The 21,700-nt window shown below is 41.7% G+C and overlaps 1 protein-coding gene across 1 annotated transcript; it reads left to right on the top strand.

Annotated features, from left to right (window-relative positions):
• Nucleotides 1-7,328: 7,328 nt before the first annotated feature.
• LOC124259958 (serine/threonine-protein phosphatase 6 regulatory ankyrin repeat subunit B-like) lies at nt 7,329-9,542 on the top strand. The gene has a single exon (XM_046694180.1). The coding sequence runs from the start codon at nt 7,329-7,331 to the stop codon at nt 9,540-9,542; it is 2,214 nt and encodes a 737-aa protein (XP_046550136.1).
• The last annotated feature ends 12,158 nt before the right edge of the window (nt 9,543-21,700 follow it).

Consider the following 21,700-nt stretch of genomic DNA (forward strand, 5'->3'; position numbering starts at 1 on the left):
ATTAAAAATAACAAAAATACTAGGTTTAAACAATTGGTAAGTTTAAATCTAATTTGAAAGTTTTGGGACCTACGTGCGAAAGCCGAAACCCGAATGACTGAGCGTCCATGGGAATCATCAAATCGTTGGGTTCATAGCTTCTGAAAACAGCACTAGTCCTCTTGTAACGCGTTTATTACTCTAGGTGAAAGCTTGTGTTCATTACCTCAAGACAAAGTGTAAAGAATATTTAAAACAGTGGAATCAGATGAGATAAACATCGTAAAAAGGTCTAACAAAACCCTGTCCCATATTTTGGAAAGGTCCTGTGCGACGTGTTCTGCAATGCTGAGATTGTTGGCCTGATCATGGTAGACTATCCTTCTAAATTACTTTGAACTGGAAACTGAGACAATGACAATGCAGGGTTCCAAGACATAAGGAAGAGGAACTAATTTCAAGTCGAGCAAAAAGCTATGGAGGACAGCAAGGACAGAGATTAAAAGGACAACAGCAAAACTGAAATTTAATCCCTACATTTTATTAGGCTGCAATAATTGAGGACATTTAAAAGTATGTTATTGAAATATCTATTTATGGTCATTCTGGGCACATTTTTCTCTTTTGTTTTGCTCTTTTGAAAACATGTTGCTTATTTACAGTTTACCCAAAAAATATAGAGAAAATCTTTGTCTCCTCATACTGACAATATAATTTTAAAATAGGGGTAAGGTACTCAGTATTGGTGGCAACTCTTGAAGGCTTAAGGATGAACCTTACTACATCAAGAGTTATCTCCCCTGGTGTAGCAGGCGGCTTCCTTTGTTGACATGGCAGATTTGACAGCAAACGAGAAAAGAAAGCTGGTTCTAGATTATGAAAGGGATCTGACTAATGCAAAAGAGTTAGTTGGTAGACATTACATTCCTCTGTCTTTAGTATACAGAACTTTGAAGAACATTCAGTCAACAGTTGGGATTGAGGGCAGGACATGGGGCAGGGAGGTCAAGGGAGTTCAGTACTATGGATCGCCGGATCTTGGTAAGACTGTGAGTAGGAGAGAAATTTGAAACGCGTTGAGAATATCAGAAATGAGATGATTAATAGAGGAGTGAGTGAGTGAATTTAGTTTTAATCAGTTATTTAAAAAAAAATCAAAACAGGCACCCGTGAAGAGCCACCTCCTCGTTCCGGGTGCTGGGTAACGATAAGAGCTCTTCAACCCCCTGTGTGGACCCGGGGGCATATTTGGTCCACCAACCCGTTTGCCATGGGTTGCGCCCCTGTGTCGGTGGAGGACGGGATTCTGGTGGTTGAGGGCACTGGGAGCCTGGAACTGCGTTCCTTTTGACCAACACACCACTTTGGCCCTTACTTCACCTAGACGGGTGGTAGAGTTGGCCCGATTCTACCAATCGGCTGGTCACGCCAAGCCCTGTGCATTGTCAGTGTTTTCAATGTGTAAATTATTGATGTATTAAATTGCCTAGAATCCTATGCCAGAAGGCGGTGGCTCATGGGCCAATCTGGTGATAATGACCTCCAAATGATGTATGTCTCCAATTTATTGTTATGTGCCGAACAAGTCGGGCATGAAATTGGTAGATACATGCAGCTATTTGTGTGTTTTTTCGCTGGAGAATAACACCCCGTATCCCTGGTGTCAGCATCTTGGATATCCGGTACATATTGATACCGTCCACTCCATGGTGGGTGGGGAGCAGGGGTGCTGATCCATATTCTTTCCACCATGACAACACAACTATCTGGTTCATCACGAAATGAAAAAAAAAAGACGAATCGGCAACTGCTCCCTCAAATGCTGATTTCTGGGTTCGTGTCCTGTGATAGAGGCTATTCATTTCCCACCAATAAAACTAAATCATTTTGCTATTTCCAAGGCATTTGTGGGGATGTTAACAACGTCACCCGTCTCCGTAGTGGTTCACTTCTGGTGGAATGTGCACGAGACAGCAATCTCTAAATCTGTTATCGATTAAAACATTTGCCAATGTTGAGGTTGCTGTGTCTGTGCACAGAACTTTACATTCCTGTCGTGTAGACACATAAGGATTCAAACTCCGAGATTAGTGACATGTATCCAACATGCATGCACGTGCCACGTTCCGTGACGTCAGTGGGTTCGTCCTTGAGACGTGCAATACGTTGTTGCACGTGCATTCCGGGAAAGATAAACAGAGCAAATGAATGCCACACAATACTGTCACTTTGGAAAGCTCAACATCTGCCCTTGCGATCGTTCAAAAATTAAACGGCTATTGAAACGCATAGCATGCCAAGGCTCAGGTCTGCACAACGTCATGAGGCCGTTGGGATGGTCCGTGGGGGAATGTCTCAACAAGTGGCTGCACATTTCCACTGCCACCGGAACACCATTTCTGCACTGGTGAGACGCTACCAGAACACAAATGACGTCATCGATCGGCCACGTTCTGGACGTCCACGTGTAACAACGCCAATTCAGGACAGATATGTAAGAGTGACCCATCTTCGCCACAGGTTTCAGACTGCAGTGATGACTGCCCGAACCATCACAGGACTCTACCGTATCCACCCCAACACAGTTCGACAACGTTTACGTCATCACGGGATCAGACCACGACGTCCCGCGATACGGCCTGTCCTGATAAAACGTCATCGACAAGCTCGCTGAATGTGGTGCCGAAATCATGTCCTCAGACCCTTGTGTTTGGTGGAGAAATGTTGTTTTTACAGATGAGTCAAGGTTTAATATTTCCCATAGTGATGGACGTCAACGTGCCTATAGACGCGTGGGAGAACGTTATGCACAGGCCTGTGTCTTGGAGAGGAATCGCTTTGGTGGTGGTTCCATGATGATGTGGGGTGGAATAACAGCTCGCCAAAGAACTCCTCTGGTGATTGTTCAGGTCAACTTAACTGGTGTGGGCTACAGGGATGAGATTCTTCGACCTGTGGCAATTCCTTTTCTGCAACGTCATGGCCCTGGGTTAACATTCCAACAGGACAATGCCCGCCCTCATACGGCAAGGGTTGCTATGGATTTCTTGCAACACCACAACGTTGACTTACTGCCTTGCCCTGCAAATTCACCGGAACTCTCCCCAATAGAGCAGACCGCCTCCATGGTGTAGTGGTTAGAGCGTCCGCCCGGAGAGCGGAAGGTCGCGGGTTCGATCCCCGGTCGCGTCATACCAAAAGACGTTAAAATATGGTACTTGTTGGTCCCTGTCTGGCGCTCGGCATTAATGAGTACAACAAGGACTGGTCGGTTCGGAGTCGGTATAATGTGTCTGAGCGGGGTATTCATGCTTCACTGCGGCATGGTATCTCAGTGAGCTAGCACTACAACACCAGCTTAAGTCTGGGCTAGTACAAGCAGCCGCACATACACATACTATTGAACGGCAACTGCAGTTGTGTTCAAACAAGATAAATCAATGGTGTCTTGAAAACGGCTTTAAATTTACTAAATCCAAAACTAATTGTATACATATTTGTAGAAAATATAAACCGCATAAAGACCCAGAACTGTTTTTGATGGCATTCCCATCAAAGTTGTCAAGGATGCCAAATTCTTGGGTTTAATTTTTGACTACCATTTAACGTTTCTGCCGCATATTAAATCCCTTAAAACTAAATGCCTGAAGGCACTTGACTTCTTGAAAGTTGTTTCCAATTCTAAGTGGGGAGGGGATCAAGCTACCCTCCTACACCCATTAAATTATTGTCCTCCTTAAAGGGTACGTAAGTCCCAAAAACTTTCAAAGTTAACTTTTCACGTACCAAGTTTTTAAACGTAGTGTTTTGGGTTTTTTAGATTTCGGCTAAATTATCCTACAGTCGCCAGCGGCTGAAGGGATGGTGTAAATTCAGCTAGGCTCAATGCAGGTAGCAAAAGTAATGTAAGTCCCCATGGTTCCTGGTATGGTGATCTACATTCAGATGTTGGCGATCTATAGCCCGTGTTTTATATTGTCTTCTTTAATTAAAATCTTTTAGTTTGACATGCTAGTTTTATGTTCATATCTGTGATACTCTAGTATTTTTATTGTTCATCGTCGACAGGTTTCACTCTGTACAATGTTTTGTATTATATAAATTGTTTTCGTCACGATGTGGCTGAGATATTGCCGATGTGACGATAAATATTAACTTACTCACTCACTCACTCACTCACTCCTACACCTATAACGATCATTGGTCCGTTTCAAACTTGATTATGGCTCCATCGTATATGGTGAAGCCTGTACGAGCAACCTAAAAATAATAGATTCTATTCATCACCAAGGTCTAAGACTTTGTCTTGGATCCTTTGTCCCTAGTATGTTGATCTACCTTCTGTTGTTGGCGATCTATAACCTGTTTTTATATTGTATTGTGCAAACAGTGCTCTTACTTTTAACTTTCCACGCCAGTTTTAATTCTAATTGTGATATTCTAGTTGTTTTACTGTCCTTCATCGACAGGTTATAATAATATACATATATTCCATTTCATTGTCAAATGTTCTCGTCACGATATGGCTGAAATGTTGCCGATGTGACGTTAAATATTAACTCACTCACTCACTCTTGGATCATTTAGAACTTCTCCTGCCGACAGTCTTTACGTCAAGGCCGATGAGGCATCTCTTAACCATCGCCGTATAAAATTATCCTTAAAGTATGAAACAAAACTATATTCAAATCTGTCAAATCCTGCATTTAATTGTGTTTTCAATCCTCTTTATGAGGACCTGTACAACAAAAAGTCTTCTCTTGTTCCACCTCTTGGATTACGAGTCAAAACTTTCATTTCTGCAGCTGGCATTGAGCTAGAAAATATATCTCCTTCCCGCCTTCTTTCTTCTCCTCCTTGGCAATTGGTGAGGCCACAGGTTGACCTAACACTGAAAGCGTTTACAAAATCCGAAACTAATGAATTACAATATAGACAAAAATATAATCAATTAAAGACTAAATATAATACATACAAATCCTTATTTACAGATGGGTCCAAGGATGGTGGCGCAGTCGCATTTTGCCACAGTCATTGGATCCAGAACAATATTTTCTCGATTACCAAATAACAGCTCATTTTCATAGCAGTAGCTAACGCCAAAGAAACAGCTCTTAGATATATTAATAAACACCATAAATATAAACAATACATAATCTTTTCCGATTCTCTTTCGTGCCTTCAGGCCATTAACAATCTGTCTTGTAAACATCCACTTTTAATAGAAATTATTGAATTGTATAATGATCTTGAAACTGACCAATGCCACATCGTCTTTTGTTGGTTACCCAGCCATTTTTGGCATTTCTGGGAACACAATGGCCGATCTTGCTGCCAAGGCAGCACTCAACAAATCTGTGACACCACTTCTTATTCCATACTCTGATTACACAGCTAGCATTAGAACCTACATCTGTGATCTGATGCAGAAGAAGTTGGACACCCAAGGTGGTATCATTAAATTACATGAAATACAACCCTATATCGGTTACACCTACTTGAGTTGTCAGTCCACATTTGAAGAGGTCATCATACGACGGTGTCGTATTGGCCACACAAGATATACACACGAATATTTGCTCATGTGTGAAGATCCTCCGTTTTGTATGCCTTGTGATGAAAGAATCACGGTCAAACATGTCCTGCTTGACTGCATTGATTTTTCCTTCACAAGGGATAAATATTTTAATGTCAAAACAATTAAGGATCTTTTTTATAATGTTAATTATCATTTAATAATCGACATTTTAAAGGAAATAGAAATATTACATAAATTTTGAATAATATGTTTTGTAAATAGACAAATGGTATTTTAAACATGGTAGTATGAATTAGCAACTGCGATTGTAAGTGGCTGAATCCTCAAAGGAGGTTAACGTATCGTAAAATTATTGTCCTCCTGAGAGGGTACGTGAGTCCCAAACACTTTCAAAGTCAATTTCGCACAACCATAATGTTTAATCGTAGAATTTCTGTTATTTTAACTTTCGGCTAAGTCTTCCTACATCGCCAGCGGCTGAAGGGATGGTGTAACTCCAGCTAGGGTCCGTGCAGGTAGCAAAAGTAATGTAAGTCCCCATGGTTCCTAGTATGGTGATCTACCTTCAGTTGTTGACGATCTATAGCCCGTGTTTTATATTGTATTGTCTTCTTTATTTAAAATCTTTTAGTTTGACATGCTAGTTTTATGTTCATATATATGATATTCTAGTATTTTTACTGTCCATCTTCGACAGGTTTTACTCTCCAAAATGTTTTCAGTTTTAATTGTATAAATTGGTTTCGTCACGATATGGCTGAAATATTGCCGATGTGACGTTAAATATTAAATATATACACACGAATATTGGCTTAAATGTGAATATCCTGCGTTTTGTATCCCTCGTGATGAAAGAATCACGGTCGAGCATGTCCTGCTTGACTGTATTGATGTTTCCATCACAAGCGATAAATATTTCAATGTCGAAACAGTTAAAGATCTTTTTTATAATGTTAATTATCATTTAATAATCAACATTTTAAAGGAAATAGAATTATTACATAAATTTTGAATAATATGTTTTGTAAATAGATATGATATTTTAAACATGGTAGTATAAATTAGCAACTGCATTTGTTAGTGGCTGTATCCTCGAAGGGGTTTAAAGTATCAAAAATTATTGTGCTAGTGAGAGCGTACGTAAGTCCCAAAACTTTCAAAGTTAAATTTGAGCTAACCAGATTTTAAACGTAGTATATTTGTTCTTTTAAAATTCGGCTAAAGCTTTCCTATAATCGCCAGTGGCTGAGGGGATGGTGTAAATCCAAATTGGGTCCATGCAAGTAGCAAATCTAAGGTACTGTAAGTCCCCAAGGTCCCTAGTATGGTGATCTATCTTCGGTTGTTTCCGATATATAGCCCATGTTTATACTGTCTTGTCCTAATTCGACGTCCAATTGTAGAGAGATATGCTAGTTTTATTCTCCATACTGTGGTATTCTAGTTGGTTTTACTGTCCTTCGTAGACAGTTTTTTTAATTATTTACATGTATTTAGGGTTAATTTGAAACTTGTTTTAGTCAAGTTTTGGCTGAAATATTGCCGATGTGACTGTAAATTTTAACTAACTCACTCACTCACTTAATCAAAACATACATTCAGCAGATGATCAGCGGAACACCTATGTCTCATTGAACCTACGATAGAGGCGACACTACACAACTTACATTTTCTGGCACATTAAGTTTAGGTGATTTCACAGTATTCATTCTAAAATGCCAACAAATTGCCGCTTTGTAATCAAACTTTACATTCAACAGATAAGAAGCGGAACACCCATGAAAGATGTCCACAAGAAAAAGAAGATAAGATGGAAACTCAAGAAGACAGCCCGCTCCACGATGCCTGTAGGAACGGGGACCTGGGCCGAGTGAAACGCATCCTGTCCCGAGGTTTAGTTGACGTCAACAGTAGAGATGAGAAGCACAGAAAGACACCACTCATGGTGGCGGCTCAAGAGGGACATCGACGGCTATTTGCCTTTATTGTTATAAAAGGAGCTAATGTATCACACATAGATCAATACGGAGACAATGTCCTGCACTTGGCCTGCAGAGGGGGACATATGGGTATGGTGAAGGATGTAGTCACACAATACATGATTGATATAAACTGTAAGGGAATGTACGGGTCAACTCCATTGTTGCAAACTGTATATTGTGGACACAGAGACGTGTTGAAGTTCCTCGTGTCCAATGGAGCTAAATTGTCACACGTGGATGACTACGGAGAGAATATCCTGCACTGGGCCTGCAGAGGGGGGCATGTGGGTGTCGTGAAGGATATACTCACACAATACAGTGTTGATATTAACAGCAGGGAGAATCACGGAGAGACCCCTCTAATGAAGGCTGCATCAGGAGGACACAGAAACGTTTTGGAGTTCCTCGTGAGATTGGGAGCTAATATATCATGCGTTGATGATGACGGAGACAACATACTTCATCATGCTTCAGTTGGGGGCCATGCAAAGACGGTTCAGCATATCCTATCACAAGACATAATGGACATTAACAGTAGAGGAAAATACAGGAGGACGCCATTGATGGGAGCAGCGTATTATGGACATAGAAAAGTGGTTGATCTTCTTGTGAGTAAAGGTGGTCTAACTCAGTTAGTGGATGATTATGGTTACAACATCCTTCACCTGGCCGCTAGCGGTGGACAGGTTGAGATGGCGAAGCATATTCTTACCCAAAACATTGTAGACATTAACAGCAGAACAAACACGGGAGCAACCCCGCTGATGAAGGCGGCATATAAGGGACACAAAGACGTTTTTGGGTTCCTCGTGAATAAGAGAGCTAATGTGTCACACGTAGATGATGACGGAGACAACATACTCCATCATGCCTCAATCGGGGGACATGCAGATATGGTTCAGCATGTCATATCAGAAGGCCTGGTGGATATAAATAGTAGAGGGAAGTACAGAAGGACACCATTGATGAGAGCGACGTATTTTGGACATAGAAAGGTGTTTGATCTTCTTGTGAGTGAAGGTGGTCTAACTCAGTTAGTGGATGATTATGGTAACAACATCCTTCATCTGGCCGCTAGCGGTGGACAGGTTGAGATGGCGAAGCATATTCTTACCCAAAACATTGTAGACATTAACAGCAGAACAAACACGGGAACAACCCCGCTGATGAAGGCGGCATATAAGGGACACAAAGACGTTTTTGGGTTCCTCGTGAATAAGAGAGCTAATGTGTCACACGTAGATGATGACGGAGACAACATACTCCATCATGCCTCAATCGGGGGACATGCAGGTATGGTTCAGCATATCCTATCACAAAACATGGTGGACATTAACAGTAGAGGAAAATACGGGAGGACGCCATTGATGGGAGCAGCGTATTTTGGACATAGAAAGGTGTTTGATCTTCTTGTGAGTGAAGGTGGTCTAACTCAGTTAGTGGATGATTATGGTAACAACATCCTTCATCTGGCCGCTAGCGGTGGACAGGTTGAGATGGCGAAGCATATTCTTACCCAAAACATTGTAGACATTAACAGCAGAACAAACACGGGAGCAACCCCGCTGATGAAGGCGGCATATAAGGGACACAAAGACGTTTTTGGGTTCCTCGTGAATAAGAGAGCTAATGTGTCACACGTAGATGATGACGGAGACAACATACTCCATCATGCCTCAATCGGGGGACATGCAGATATGGTTCAGCATGTCATATCAGAAGGCCTGGTGGATATAAATAGTAGAGGGAAGTACAGAAGGACACCATTGATGAGAGCGACGTATTTTGGACATAGAAAGGTGTTTGATCTTCTTGTGAGTGAAGGTGGTCTAACTCAGTTAGTGGATGATCAGGGTAACAACATCCTTCATCTGGCCGCATGGGGTGGACGGGTTGAGATGGCGAAGTACATCCTCTCACAGAACCTGGCCGACATTAACGCCAGGGACAAGGATGGGGACACAGCAGCCATGATAGCAAATCGTAAAGGAAAACTTGACGTGTATAACTTTCTTGTTTCACAGGGTTGTCCAGTAACATAAGTGTAGCTTGTGGGTATATTTCACACAGTGTGATATAGCCGTTACCAATAGCAGAATGTGACATGCTTCCTTTAAAGCGTGTAGGTACAGACATCGATGAACTAGTGTTATTTAATTCTTAGTCGTTATGTTGTGAAGTACACACTGCAGCTTATGACGTGCAATAACAGATACTGAGCATCTCTTGTCAGTTAGACTTGGTCGTCGTTGTGTGCAAGAGTTAACGATGACGTGATGCTAATTACTACCGCCTCTTTTGTTAACCAACTGAAAGATGCGAACCTGACAGGCATCATGGTCAGCTTTGACGTCATCGACCTATTCACCAACATTCCCCGACAAGACATGACATCCTCCGCAATTATGATAGACTCCACACCAAAATGGAAGACCTAGACACATCATCAGCCTCGTCTCAAGCTGTTTTGACACCTCATATTTTACGTCCAACAGCTAGATCTACCAACAAACCCACGGACTCCCTCTGTATTTCCAATTATCATTTTCCTGACATCCTTTTAAGAATCGTCCCTCTCCACAGCACCATTGCAACCCCGTTGTTCTGTGTTGTTTTTGTGTTACCTATATTCCTTGCTTCCCTCACTAAACTGTGCATTCTAGAATTTCATTTTTCGTTGTACATGTATATATGACTATATGAATGTGTTGTGAATATATTGCCGTGATTATGTTGCTGTAAATATTTCATGTACATGTGAATAATGATCTTCGGACTACAATCTGGAGGAAATACAGAGATTCATTCATTCATTCCATTGGTGAGCACTTGTTAATTAGTCTTAGTTGTTGTTTTATGGGCTGTGTGGTGGATATCGGGGAGTATCTCACTTTTTGTGGCGACGTCTTCTGGGGAACAAGACTGCCTAAGGCTGTAAAGATGCATCGAACTATAGATGGATTGCAATTGTTGAGTCTCCGATATCAATTAATCCATGGTAGAAACGAAAACCTATCGATAGTATGTGTGACTGTCGGTAGTTTAGTAATTGCCTTCCGTTGACAAATGCGCAGCGCAAAATACAGGAGGTACCAGATTCGTTCACTTTGATTAAGAGTTGTCCGCCCCTGTTACCTGTTAAAAAAACATGACGGCAAACACGGCATGATACTCGGAGTTTGAAATTGTGAATAACAATAAGTTTATGTTTTAACTGTTTACTTGATCTTTGTTTCAAGCCTCTTGTCAGTTATTAAAAGAGACTGACACTACTTCAACTTGTTTTAGTTCATATAAACTATACATTCATTTGGGAAATGACTTCAAATCATTGAATTCAATTCATGCAATAGTTAGTCACCATAGACTACCGCTGTCGCAATAATGATTTGCAATAGACTATCGCTATTGCAATAGTTGTTTCCCCCTCAATAGTCACCCCTAAAGACGGGTACTGTTAATTTGTGTGAGCATGATATATATATATATGTCTGTGTATATTCAATAAAATATTCTGAAATATTGTAGATTTTATTAGTGTTTGATTTTAAAGGGCATTATATGTGTGAATGAACATGCGTCAACGTGTGTGTGAGTGAGTTGGATTTTATTTTGTGTTGCACGGAACAGTATTTCAGTTATTTTTATCACATCTTGTGGCTTCCTGTCGGATTAAAGCCTCACATGGAACAAGTCTTGATGCTGTGAAACTATACATTGAATCAACGAACATACGTGTGGGATTCTGGGCAAACTGGAACATCTACTCAGACTGAATCTTACCCACAAGCTCAGTCAATACCTGGTAATCAGTCTGAAACACCAGCACACAATTAATATACAACCAGAAACGGCTCATTTGTCAAGAAAGAAAGGAAAGAAACTGAATTGAAAACCTACAAATACCACCCCTTTACATTCAGAGCTTCATCTGGAGAACCCCTTTGGACCTATCGACATGGTGCTTATGTCCTCACAGGAAAAGCGGAGGAATAACTCTTCCTCCCATTCACGAGAGAGAGATCCCCAAATGAGGCCCCACTTCCACACCATTCTCAAAGCAATAAGAACTGGTGATGATCCACCTTTATCAAGAAGGCTGGGCTGATTAGTCTTTATATAAACCACTATGTACTGAACACTTAAAACATGATGTTTTTCTCCAAACAGCGAAGATCCTAAACAGTCGTTTTCAGATATACTCAATAACATTGCTGACCAAAGTATACCCAAGTCCTCTGCAATTCCACATACTCGTAAATCATGGTTTAATAATGAACGTATACAGGCCAGAAAAAGTAGGAAGAAAGCAGAAAAGTAATTTTGCCGACAACCTACAGTCCATAAGTTAGATAAACTTAAAATTTTAAATGCCACGGCTCAACGTGCATTTAAGCAGAATAAGCGTCAGTCTTGGAGGAAGTATGTTTCCAAGTTGAATTCTCGTACACCAATTTCAAATGTTCCAAATCTACTCTGCACCATCACTTTATTAACTATTGGAAGTTTTAATTAATAACTTTGTCCTCCTGAGAGGATACTACGTCCACAAACATTCAAAGTAAATTGAAACTCTCCACTATTTTTAACCGTAGAATATGTGTGTTTTTAGCTAGATTTGTCTACGTTGCTAACGGCTGAAGGGATGGTGTAATCCAGTTAGGGCCCATGCAGGAAGCAAACGTACTGTAAGTCCCCATGGTCCCTAGTATGGTGATCTACCTTCAGTCGTTGACAATCTATAGCCTGTTTTTATATTGTATTGCCACTCACTCACTCCAATATTTTAGAATTAATAACTAGTTTTAAATGGATATCTGTTATACACTAGTAGTTTTACTTTTCTTCGTCAACAGGTTTTTATTTCTAATTTTATTGATCTTTACTCTAATTATAATCTGTTCTCGTCACGATATGGCTGAAATATTGCCGATGTGACGATAAATATTCACTCACTCACTGACTGATATTGTTGAAATTCTGGGACGTAATTTGACGAAGAAGAATGTTTGGCGAGAGTTTCACCAATCTTATTGGCAATATCAGACTTATCAGTTAATACATTATCACTATCCTTCAGATGGTGAACAGTAGATTTGGAACCTTTGCCCTTTATTCTTTGTATTATATTCCACACCTTTGATTTAGGTGTACCGGAGTTAATTTTGGAAACATAGTTCTTCCAAGACTGACTCTTAGTCTGTTTAAAAGTGCGTTGAGCCTTGGCATTTAAAATTTTCACTGTATCTAAATTATGAACTGTAGGATATCTGCGAAAATACTTTTCAGCTTTCTTCCTACTCTTTCTGGCCTGTTTACAGTCCTTAGTAAACCATGGTTTACGAATATGTGGAATTGCAAAGGGCTTGGGTATAGTTTGATCAGCAGTGTCATTGAGGATATCAGAAAACAATTTTATAGGATCCAAAGCCAGTGGTATGCACAATAGCAGAACGGGACCAGGTCCTTCCAAAGGCTTAATTTTCCCAATAAAGCCTTTGTTAAGTCCCTAATCCCGTTCAGCTATTGTGTCTACTATGTTTCTGTTTTTGGGATCCGTTAAATGCTGCGAGTACTGATGTGAGAACAGGCGTTCAGCCAAGGTGCGATTGAATCTCTCGACTATATCTTGGCTGCGTGAGCTCCCGCTATACCTCGTCTCACCTGGACTTTGTGCTTGGCCCGCAGCGGAGACACGGCTCGCGTCCTGGATCGATTTGCAATACTGCAGGCCAGGTCAAGCTACTGCAATTGTATATGCGTTCTAAGGCTTTGGCGACTTCGTTCTAATCTTTGGTCATCAACGGTTCGGCTTCCTGTAGCAACTGGCGACGTCGACGACTGTCAGGTCGTACTTGTAGGTTTTACGCCTCACACTGTCATGAGGTAGGAACAGGAGGTCGAAATGTCGAGTTTTCTTCTCGGGATGTACCGAGTTAAACTTGCCTGATAGTTTGTTTTTCAAAGGTCACATGCAACCAAAAAATGAAACATAATTAAAACACAATTATCACTTATTCGTGACATATCATATACATTGCTGGTTATGAAAAAACATATAAACAAAATTATAAGCGTACAATCGCAAATCAAAAGGGGAATATTGTGTACTTCGGTTTACTTCCCAAGAAACGAAGCAGCCGGGATACCGAACCCAGTCAGAGCGGGTGGGTGTGCACTCAAGTGTAACGGCTGGTTCATTTGCGTATGCCCTCACGGCTTATTGTGTGTGTATATGTAGAGATGTTGGGTTTTGTAAATACATGCTCATTTTTTGTGTATAACATTTTGCAATCAACAGACATCATAACATGTCATGTGTTCAAGTATCACACCTGCCTGTCTGTGTAATTACATAATGTGACAGAGACCGAACTCGGGCCATAAATCAATGCATTTTGTTTATGGTGTATAGCCTGATTGGTGTTAAGTTCAAATTGCATGTGGTCAGTGATAGCAGCTGTGTATTAAATATTGTCATTAGCAGACACACAGGTGTCAATAAAACAAGACATTGAGTTTTGTCTGTGACAACGACATATCTATATCACAGTTAGAAATTCTGTCAACGCTAAATAATGACATTGCTTTTAAGTATCGAACTGAGAAAGTGACTCGGTAAGAAGAACGTGTGGTGAAATTATATAAACAGTTAATTTACTGTCATAACATATAAAAAGCTCGCGCCTGTGAGATATCAACAAAACATTAGAAAAATAGCTCACACCAAAAGCCTTCACCGAGTATCCACCGGACAACCCGCTTCCAAGTTGCGCGAACCCATTTCACTGCGCACGTGCTATGAGCGCAGCCCAGCTGTTGAAACCCGTTTTACCCAGAAAAGTCTGGGAAAAATTAGTGAAACGTTTGAACTCCGATTTCGCGCGGGTTTTTTCATCGCGTTATTTTTCAACTTTATAAGTTGAATTTGCATTTTTGACGATTTGTTTCTGTAAGTCCATAACGAAAGTTGTGTTTTACGTTGCATGTGACCTTTAAGCTAAGCTTTGGCTTTCTCTTCCGAGACTCGAGCTGCTTTGGCGAGTTTTGGGATGGCGTCCGCGCTTTTCCAGTATCTGCGTGGGCTGTACTAATTTTTCTCCATGATGTATGTATTGTGTGCGTTTTAATTATTTAATACACGCACGTGCCCATACCAGTAAGTGGTGACTCCGTCGATGGCGATCCATCATTTCGTGTCCATGGGAGACAGCGACGTCTTGTTTATTGTCAGTCCGTATATCCTGTGTCCGTCGCTTCCCAGCATGTTCATTTGGTGTTTGAACGTTTTATTATTGAAGAGGGCTTCCTTGAATCTAGCGTGCTTGGGTCTCAAGCCGACGTACTTGGCGATCGGAGTGTCCGCGCATTCATCCTTCATTATGCCAAGCACTTTTTTGTTGGCGGTGTCGTGCATAGGGTGATCTTGAGGGTAGTCACTGGTGATATTCTTCATTTTATCGTACACGTCCTCTGTGCGAATTTCCATCAGCAGGGATTCCGTGTCCATGTACAGCACTTCACACTTGTCACTGTACTGCTTTTTTAACTCGTTGTAGTAAAAGTCGTACATCAAGTGTTTGGATAAGTCGAGGATGCTCATCCCCGCGTAAATGGGTCGGTTGAATTTGATGTGGCTTTCGTTCATGTGCAGCGCTGCCAAGTCGTCATTGAATAGCTTGTTTCGGTTGAATGCGGGCTGGCTATCAGTTTCCTGAGTCCTCCTTCCTCGCTGGATCTGACAAATTTCACGTTAACGCATTTTCTCAAATTCTCCATCATCTTGCCGAACACGGAATTGTTCATGAGCTTGTACAAGTTTTTCTCGAAGTCACTGGTGGCCAGACCCTATATCGGTTACACCTACTTGGGTTGTCAGTCCAGATTTGAAGAAGTCATCATACGTCGATGTCGTATTGGCCACACAAGATACACTCACGAGTACCTATTAAAAGGTGAGGATCCTCCGTTTTGTATCCCTTGTGATGAAAGAATCAAGGTCAAGCATGTCCGGCTTGACTGTGTTGAATATTCCATCACAAGGGATATATATTTCAAATCACAAACTTTGAAGGATCTTTTTAGTAATATAAGTGCTCATTTAATTATTGCATTTTTAAAAGAATTAAACTTGTTAACTGATTTGTAAATAGATTGGTAGTTTAGATTAGTAACTGAGATTGTTAGTGGCTGTACCCTCACAGGGGGTTGAAGTAGCGTAAAATTATTGTCCTCCTGAGAGGGTACGTAAGTCCCAAAACTTTCAAAGTTAACTTTTTGCTTACCCGATTTTTAAACGTAGTATATTTGTTCATTTAAATTTCGGCTAAACTTGTCCTACAATCGCCAGCGGCTGAAGGGATGATGTAAATCCAACTAGGGTCCATGCAGGTAGCAAAGGCACTGTAAGTCCCCTTGGTGCCTAGTATGGTGATCTACCTTCAGATGTTGGCGATCTATAGCCAGTGTTTTATATTGTATTGTCTTCTTTAATTAAAATCTTTTAGTTTGACATGCTAGTTTTATGTTCATATCTGTGATATTCTAGTATTTTACATTGTAAAATAGTTTTCTACTTTTAAAGATATATGCTAGCTAGTTTTAATTCAATCTGTGATAATCTAGTGGTTTTACTGTCCTTTGTTGACAGGGTTTTATATATTATATGTATGTATTATAAATTTAGAACTAGTTTTAGTCACGATATGGCTGAAATATTGTCGATGTGACTTTAAATCTTAACTCACTCTCACTCACTGGTGGCCAGCTTTCTTAAGTCTGTGTTCGTTCTGATGTAGGGCTCCATCCAAGGACTTTGATCGAACTGGAGCGCCCTGTGTATTTTTGTAAGTTTCATTCCAAGCAACAAGTACAGCTGCAGGTTGCGATAGTGAACGACGTATTTTGTGTATTTGATCAAGTTCGGTATGAGTTTTTCGACGTTAGCCGGCTTATTGTTTCCCAGCAAGTTTCGATGATATTCGGACATCAAGTCCGGGTTCACCATCAATCGTTTGGGAGCTAAGGGATAGGTGTTGTGCGATTCGTGTAATTCTCGGGGGTACTCCAAGTCCACTTCGAATATGTAGCCTTTGTTCGAATCCAGTGCTATGCTATTCATGTCGATATCGGTTGAGGAGACCAATTCGAATCCCACGGTGAGGAGATACTGACTCATGGCCCAGCCGTACAGGTTGTTGGCGTCGAGATAGAGGATGTGTTTGGTCGGTAAATGCCCGAGTCGTGACAGGGTACGTACTTGTTGTGGGCTTTGGCGTACCGTTTGGAGGTCCTGGAAATCCTGCCTCGCAGACCTTTTTCCACAAACAAGTGCATGTCGTAATCCGTCAGTAGTTTCAGTTCCACGTTGGTCTTATTCAGCAAGGCGTCCCTAGAGCTACCGGGGGATGAGAAATACCACGCGGGGTCGAGGCCGTACTGTTTCGAGCACATTTTTCTGAATATCTCGAACACGTCGCCCAGCAGCAGCACGTCCGTTTTCAAGTACAGATCGTGATAATCGCCTAAATGTTTACAGTCCAGCTTGTTCCACAAGTTGAGAGCATGCTCTTAATCGTCCTGGGTGATAGCCGAGTCAGTCAAGTTGCTGTAAAAGCGGTCGATGGGAGGCAGTCACGTCTTGTTGAACTTGGACCAGTTGTCCATGTACTAGTATGGGAAGACGCCCTTCCGAAGTTGTTCGGGTCGTTGCGTTCACTAGACTGTCTAGAGACGACAGCAGGAACTGAACGCTGTCGATAAATCTCAGACCGTCTTAGGAGAACGAGATGTATTTTTCCATGTTGTTGGGGATGCACGTCAGATTGCCATCGACCTTTGCGATGGCCTGCATGATCAAGTGAGAATCGTAACCGCGGAGATTGTGGAACACGACGGGGATTTTGATGGTTTTTGGATTGATTTTGAGCTTCAAGTTGCACGCGTTGTGAGTGGCGCTTCTGTACTTACCGATGACGTGGCAGTGATCTCTAACAACATCCCCGTTCAGGGGTTCGTCGCACATGTGGCAATTCTTAGCCTCCCTATGAGTTGCCAGTCGTCCTTCATCATGCACATGGGGACGATGGTGTACAACTGTTTCCTGATGATTTTCTCTTCGGGTCGATTTTATACACCTCTGCATCATTCATCACCCACGCTCTCTTAGTGTACGTTTTATTCACGCTAATAGTAGGGCAAAGAATCACAATATGATCTAACACCTCCTGATAGTACCCTTCCAGCATATCCAATACAAAAACGGTTTTCCCACATCCCGTCTGACCGCACACGATGGCGCAGTGTGGCTCTAGAGGCAGATCAATGTTTTACTTGAAACATTCTTAATAGAAGGCTTGCACGAATCTTCCATTGTCTACATTAATCTGCGCATCCATAATGATGTACGAATATAGGTTTAATTTACCTGCAGTTTGAGCTTTTTTGATGATTTGGATGGTGATCCCCTCGCTGCTGTTGTCGATGCGACGCCTGCTCCCGTGCAGTCGATCATCGCCTGTGGATAGCATGTCCACCCACAGCGCGAAATGTTTTTCCAGGTAGTCACCAATCGTCGTGTAGGGCAAACTCAGTTCTTTGACGACGTCATAGACTTCCAGGAATGCCCTCGACGGTCACCTCCACTTTTGTGATCTCGGGATTCCAAGTGAGTTCGCTGTTTCTTCAAAACGGCTCCTATTCCACCACGGGAATGATCAAGATGCCTTTCATCGATCGAGCCGGCATGCTCAGGTTGATGTTCCACAATGTGTTGCTCTTTTCCTTGATGATCGTCCGGTGCCGCAGCACGCGATCGTACAGGATGGACAGCTTACCCGAGTACTGGGTGCGAATCTGCCAGGCCAGTTCCGGGTTCATGACAATATCAAATTCCAGAGAGATGTTGTCGATGACGTAGCTGGCCTCGGTGCCGTCCAGCATGAATATTACTTTGCCGTAGTCATTGAACGTGAGTTCGTATTCCAACCGTTCGCCCAGCCCGGCCTAGTAAAACAGCATGTGTCCCTCGAGCAGCTCGAACTCGAGTGGTATGCAAAAATGGTTCCTGTACGCCTCAGCAACGGCTTTGTCCCCTGCCGGCATCCCATCGAGCTTGTCTTGCGTGAAAGCTCTTCCCACACGGATGTCATTCGATTTGCAGGTAGCCCAACAAAGTCCTTGATACAACATGTTATTGCGTTCGTTGATGGTTCTCAAGAGGTCCGTGTAACAGTCAAACACGTCACTGTCGTCGATGCTCAGCACCTTGTTCCCGCTGATATTGATGGCGGTTATCTTGACGATGGCGTTTGTCGTTCGTGGACTCCAAAGTGATATGAAAAGCCAGTCGAGCCGTGCCGTGCCGGGGACGATGACTACAGTGAGCACACACAACAGACAATGTGCAAGTACTAACACCATTTATAAACCTATGGCCAATGTTGTCTATTGTTCTTGCAGTTGCTTCGCATTATGGAATAACCTCGGTAGAGGTTTTACGATTGCAGGAGGTTTTACAATGATCATTGTAATACCTCGCAGGAGGTTTTACAATGACCGTTGTAATACCTCATACGAGGTACGAAGTTTTACAATGGTCGTTGTAAAACCTCATACCCTGATGACTGATCGTAAAATTTCTAATTATTAAAAACTTCAAATATTTTTTGGCGATAACTGTTTTCGAACCCACAACCCATCGCTTTCCTAGCTTGGCGGTTTTATCCACTACGCTACGAAGGATCGCTGTGAGGAATGAGATTGTTTGTCAGTATGAACCATGTGTTTCTCACACGACAGGCAGCGCACGTGCAGGACACGGGTAGCACGTGCAGGACACGGATTGCGCGTGCGGGGCAAGGTGTTGGCTGCCAGTCGCATCCCAGTTGACACCGGCTGTTCCATCATTTGCGGGCTGTTCCATGAATGTTGTTCTACTCAGTACATGCACAAATTGAAATTAAGTGTTGTCTTAGACGGTTTATAAGTAAGATAAAACACTCCTCCTCGGTTTTGGTGGAGACTGTAAAACCTCAGTGTCAGGGATTTCCTTCCCCTGAGGTTTTACAATCTCCACCAAAACCTCGGAGTCGTATTTTATCCTATACGACCAAACTTTTGGCATTTAAAACATCTCAGTGGGTTTGGTATGTAGGTGTCGACATTAATGTTACAGTACCCTGCCTTCAGTGATCTTGGAGCAGTTGGAGAAGAAATTGAAAACAGATACGTGTTTGTTGAAATGGTTTCCTGGTTTTTACGTGTTGTAAAATGCTTTACATGTAAGACCCCTTGATCTTTCATTTCTGAAACAATATCAAGTTCAGACATGTCGGTGAACAATCGATCTCGGTCTCTTACGATTCCTTTGCTGGTATTAAGTGTTGAGGAGAGATTGAAACCGGAATGCCGACGAACGTTTCAGTACTCATCAGGTCAGATGCCTGTTGCCTTTTGCTGCTTTTAATAAGAAGTACCCCTGAACGTAAACGTTTGAATTTTTTTACATCACCGGCTATGCCTTGTATGCCTTTTTGTACAGCGAAAGGATTTAACTTCCATCTGGTGTTATCTTGTGTCTCCATCATTAAGAAGCGTGGCCAGTAATCAATGGATGTGGACAGTCGTTGGTCGTTACCATCTGGATCAGTGTCAAGTGGACGTTTTGGGTTTTTTAGAGGGGTTTCGTATGCCATGGTTAGTGTAATATGGTTCATCATCCGAGCTCCCCACCCACCAAGGAGTATCACAAGGACAATGCTAAACACAAGTCTCCGACTTGCAGCACCAAGGATACTCGGATGATATACTCAAGCAGAAAAACTAAAAGATTAATTTTTCTACCAGATTGACCCATGAGCCACCGCCTTCTGGCATAAGTCTCTAGGCAAAATTTGCGATAAACATTTTACTAAAATCAAATGATGTTAGATGAACAAAGGGTGCCAAGACCAAAATTTAAACAATTTTAAATCAAATATTGTGCAATTACATAAAATCTATGCACAGGGCCTGGCATGACCAGCCGATCGGTTGAACCGGGCCAATTCAACCACCCGTATAGGTGAAGTAAGGGGCGAAGTGGTGTGTTGGGCAAAGGAACACTGTTCCTGGAACCAGTGTCCTCAACCACCAGACTCCCGTCCTCCACCGACACAGGGGCGCAACCCACGGCAAACGGGTTGGTGGACCAAATATACCCCCGGGTCCACAACGGGGGGTTGAAGAGCTCTGAGCGTTACATTTTACCTTGGAAAATGGCGAACACTATAATGAATTATTTTTATCACATGAGCTCCACACTGCCAAACGCAACTGCAACTGCATAACGCAGCAACAGGAGTGAGTGAGTGAGTTTGACGATATTTCAGCCATATCGTGACGAGAACATATGTGACATTGAAATGGAACATATGTACATTATCAAAACCTGTCGACGAAGGACAGTAAAACATTTTGAATATCACAATTACAACTAAAACTAGTGTGGAAAGTTAAAACTGATAGCACTATTTGGACAATACAAAATAAAAACAGGCTATATAGCGCCAACAACTGAAGGTAGATCACCCTACTAAGGACCATGGGGACTTACAATACCTTTGCTACCTGCATGGACCCTAGTTGGATTTACACCATCCCTTCAGCTGTTGGCGATTGTAAGAAATGTTAGCCATAGTTAAAATAACAAGAATACTACGTTTAAAAATCCTGGTAAGTTTGAATTGACATTGAAAGTTTTGGGACTTTTAAAATCATTGAGTAAATATCTTTCACAAGTTCGCCTTAGAAGGAATGATTATCTGTAAAACAAATCAATACTAAACTTTACTTAGCTTTACTCAGTATGTATTTACTTTTGCCAAAACTATGTATTATGGGCCTTGGGCCTAAATTACCGAATAAACATGTCTGTCTGTCTGTCTGCTACTTCAATCCCCTTTGAGGATACAGCCACGAACAATCTAAGTTGATAATCTGAACTACCAATTATAAAACTTTATCTATTTACAAAACATATATCAAAATTCATTTTACAAATCTATCTCTTTTAAAAAATCAATGATTAAATGATAATTAACTTTATTAAAAAGGTCCTTTACAGTTTTCATGTTGACATATCTATCCCTTATGATGGAGAATTCAAAACAGTCAAGCAGGAAATGCTTGACAGTGATTCTCTCATCACCTCCTCAATGAT

Source organism: Haliotis rubra, unplaced genomic scaffold, assembly GCF_003918875.1.
Source record: "Haliotis rubra isolate DU_JTF1 unplaced genomic scaffold, ASM391887v1 Scf744, whole genome shotgun sequence".
NCBI lineage: Eukaryota > Metazoa > Mollusca > Gastropoda > Lepetellida > Haliotidae > Haliotis > Haliotis rubra.

What these genes read in the sequence shown, in the direction of transcription:
- LOC124259958 (XM_046694180.1), top strand. Translation starts at nt 7,329, where the DNA reads ATGGAAACTCAAGAAGACAGCCCGCTCCACGATGCCTGTAGGAACGGG.